General features: G+C 31.7%; 1 protein-coding gene across 1 annotated transcript; it reads left to right on the forward strand.

The window, feature by feature from the left end:
- Positions 1-64: 64 nt before the first annotated feature.
- On the forward strand, positions 65-995 carry LOC105308236 (olfactory receptor 5J2). Its single transcript, XM_011384081.2, is given in 5 exon segments — positions 65-433; positions 435-531; positions 534-635; positions 638-955; positions 958-995. Coding segments are annotated over 5 exon segments (924 nt in total).
- Positions 996-2,600: the final 1,605 nt, after the last annotated feature.

Genomic DNA, 2,600 nt, shown 5'->3' on the forward strand with positions numbered 1-2,600 from the left:
TATATATTTATGTAATTGTAACCTCTGAATTTTTTTCCATAACAGATTTTATGAAAAGAAACAAATGACTGAAAAGAATTTTACAGTGGCGACTGAGTTTATTCTTTTGGGATTGACAGGCCGTGCAGAACTGAAAGTTGTATTTTTTGTGTTGTTCCTGGTGATTTATGCCATTACTCTTGTGGGGAATCTGGGCATGATCTTCTTAATCCAAATTTCTCCCAAGCTCCATACACCCATGTACTTTTTCCTTAGCTGCCTTTCTTTTGTAGATGCCTGCTATTCATCTGCAATTGCACCCAGAATGCTGGTAAACTTCCTGATTGTGAAGGGAACCATTTCTTTCTCTGCTTGCATGGTACAACATTTGTGTTTTGGAGTGTTTGTTACTACAGACGTTTGCTTGCTGTCAGTAATGGCATATGACAATTATGTGTGTGGCCATTGCAAATCCTTTGCTTTACAGTGTAGCCATGCCTAAGAGGAAGTGTGTAGGATTAGTCACTGGGTCATGTGGAATAATTAACTCATTAAAAACACAGTAAGCTTGGGTAGGCTGTCCTTCTGTAGGCTGAGTGTTGTCAGCCACTTCTGTAATATTCCTTCACTCCTAGGGTTGTCATGCTCTGATACCTCCGTAATTAGTTGTTGCTCTTAACGTTCTCTGGAGTCATTGCCATTGCCACCTTCTTGATTGTGATCATTTCCTACATGTTCATTGTTTTTGCTATCCTGAGGACCTCCTCAGCAGCAGGCAGACAGAAAGCCTTCTCCACCTGTGCCTCTCACCTGTCTGCTGTGACCATATTCTACGGTACCTTAAGCTTTAGTTATATTCAGCCAAACTCCCAGTATTCCGTAGAAAAGCAGAAAGTGGTGTCTCTGTTCTACAGACTAGTGAGTCCCATGCTAAACCCACTGATTTACAGTCTGAGAAACAAAGAGGTAAAGAATGCTGTGAAAGGGCCATAGAAATGAAATATTTTTCCTGTTAACTTCAAGTCACTATTAATCTTATCACATTCTACCAGTTGGTTCTCACTTTCAATAATCCCATATTTAATTCATAGAACTGCATCATGAAAACAATAGCCTATCACATAGGTCTTCTGACATTCTAGGTTGTTAATCTCTAAATCAGTACAAAATATAGTATTGCATTTATAAAGACTTAAAGAATAATTTTGACATAAAGTTCAAAACTAATTCCATGTGTCCATTTAAGAATCTTCTTTCTCTTTATTCAAGACTTCAAACAAAGCATTGCCAAGAAGATATTTCACATTTTAGAAACTTACCATTTACAGAAATTTTATTGAATGTACTTAAAATCAGACTATGTAGGCAAACACCTAATATTGATTCAGTTCTGTAAGTACTGAGTCCATGATTCTACTGGCTTTTTTTTCATACTATAATGTCAACTTTTACCTTTAACAAACAAAAAGAAATCTGAGGAAAAATGTATTTAACATTAAAAATGTATGGGAAAAAATTAACATTAAATTAACTTGAATTAAGTATGTTTATATTTTTGAGCTTCATTTACTGTCAAGATTAGTAGAGGAAATCTGGGATACTTAAAAATCAAGAAACAGTTGAAGAAATATTCAGATAACTCAAATATTCAAATACTATTGTTGGTTTATAGTTGACAGGACAAACATATTCAACTGGCTAATAAAAATTTCCAGATATAAATGAAAACCAGCTTAGTTATTCCTATAATATAAAATATAAGTGTAAAATGGTGTTTTTTTTACAAGTAGATATTGGAATATATATGATATAGAAATGAATCGATTTAAAATATATATGATGGACATTCACGTGGGATAAGAAGCTGATGCCATAAAATTATTTCCAACAATAACATCATAATTAAAATATTGTTAATAATACATGATGATAATATAAATACAGAGTAGAACAGATTTTGATACAATAAAGTATTATTATGCTCTGATAATCACATAAGAAACATGATGTTAGGTATAGCAGAAATTATATTTAAAATAACCCTTAGGTTACAAAACAGTTTACTAAATCTCTTTAGAAGTCTTGGATTACATTTCTATTTCTGCAACTGTTTAACTTTGCTATATGTTTTTATTATATTTTAAATAATTAGCTCCCATTTTGCCTTACTATAAGCATGTTATACATATACAATAAGAAAAAAATAAAAGTAGTGTGTGAATCTTTCAACTATATTTTTATTTATTTTTTCCAAATTCTTTGGCCTATTCTAATTTCTTTGCCCTTTTATGTACATTTTAGAGTCAGCTTGCAGATTATCTCATTCATTTAAATGTTGTACATCTTAATAATATTGTGTCTTCCAATCCATGAGCAAAATATAGCTCACCATTTACACATCTTCAATTTATCTCATCAGTTCAACATCTCGATCTCGTGCATATTTTGTTAGATTTATAAATATTTCATGTTTTTTGGTTTTATTGCAATAAATATATATTTAAACTTCCAATTATTTATTGTGTATATACAAAATTCAGTAGAATGCTATATGTTGCCTTGCATATTGTGACTTTGCCATATTCAATTATTAGTTCTTTTGCAGATTGATTTTCTGTATA

The sequence above is a fragment of the Pteropus vampyrus genome, unplaced genomic scaffold, assembly GCF_000151845.1.
Source record: "Pteropus vampyrus isolate Shadow unplaced genomic scaffold, Pvam_2.0 Scaffold559, whole genome shotgun sequence".
Lineage (NCBI taxonomy): Eukaryota > Metazoa > Chordata > Mammalia > Chiroptera > Pteropodidae > Pteropus > Pteropus vampyrus.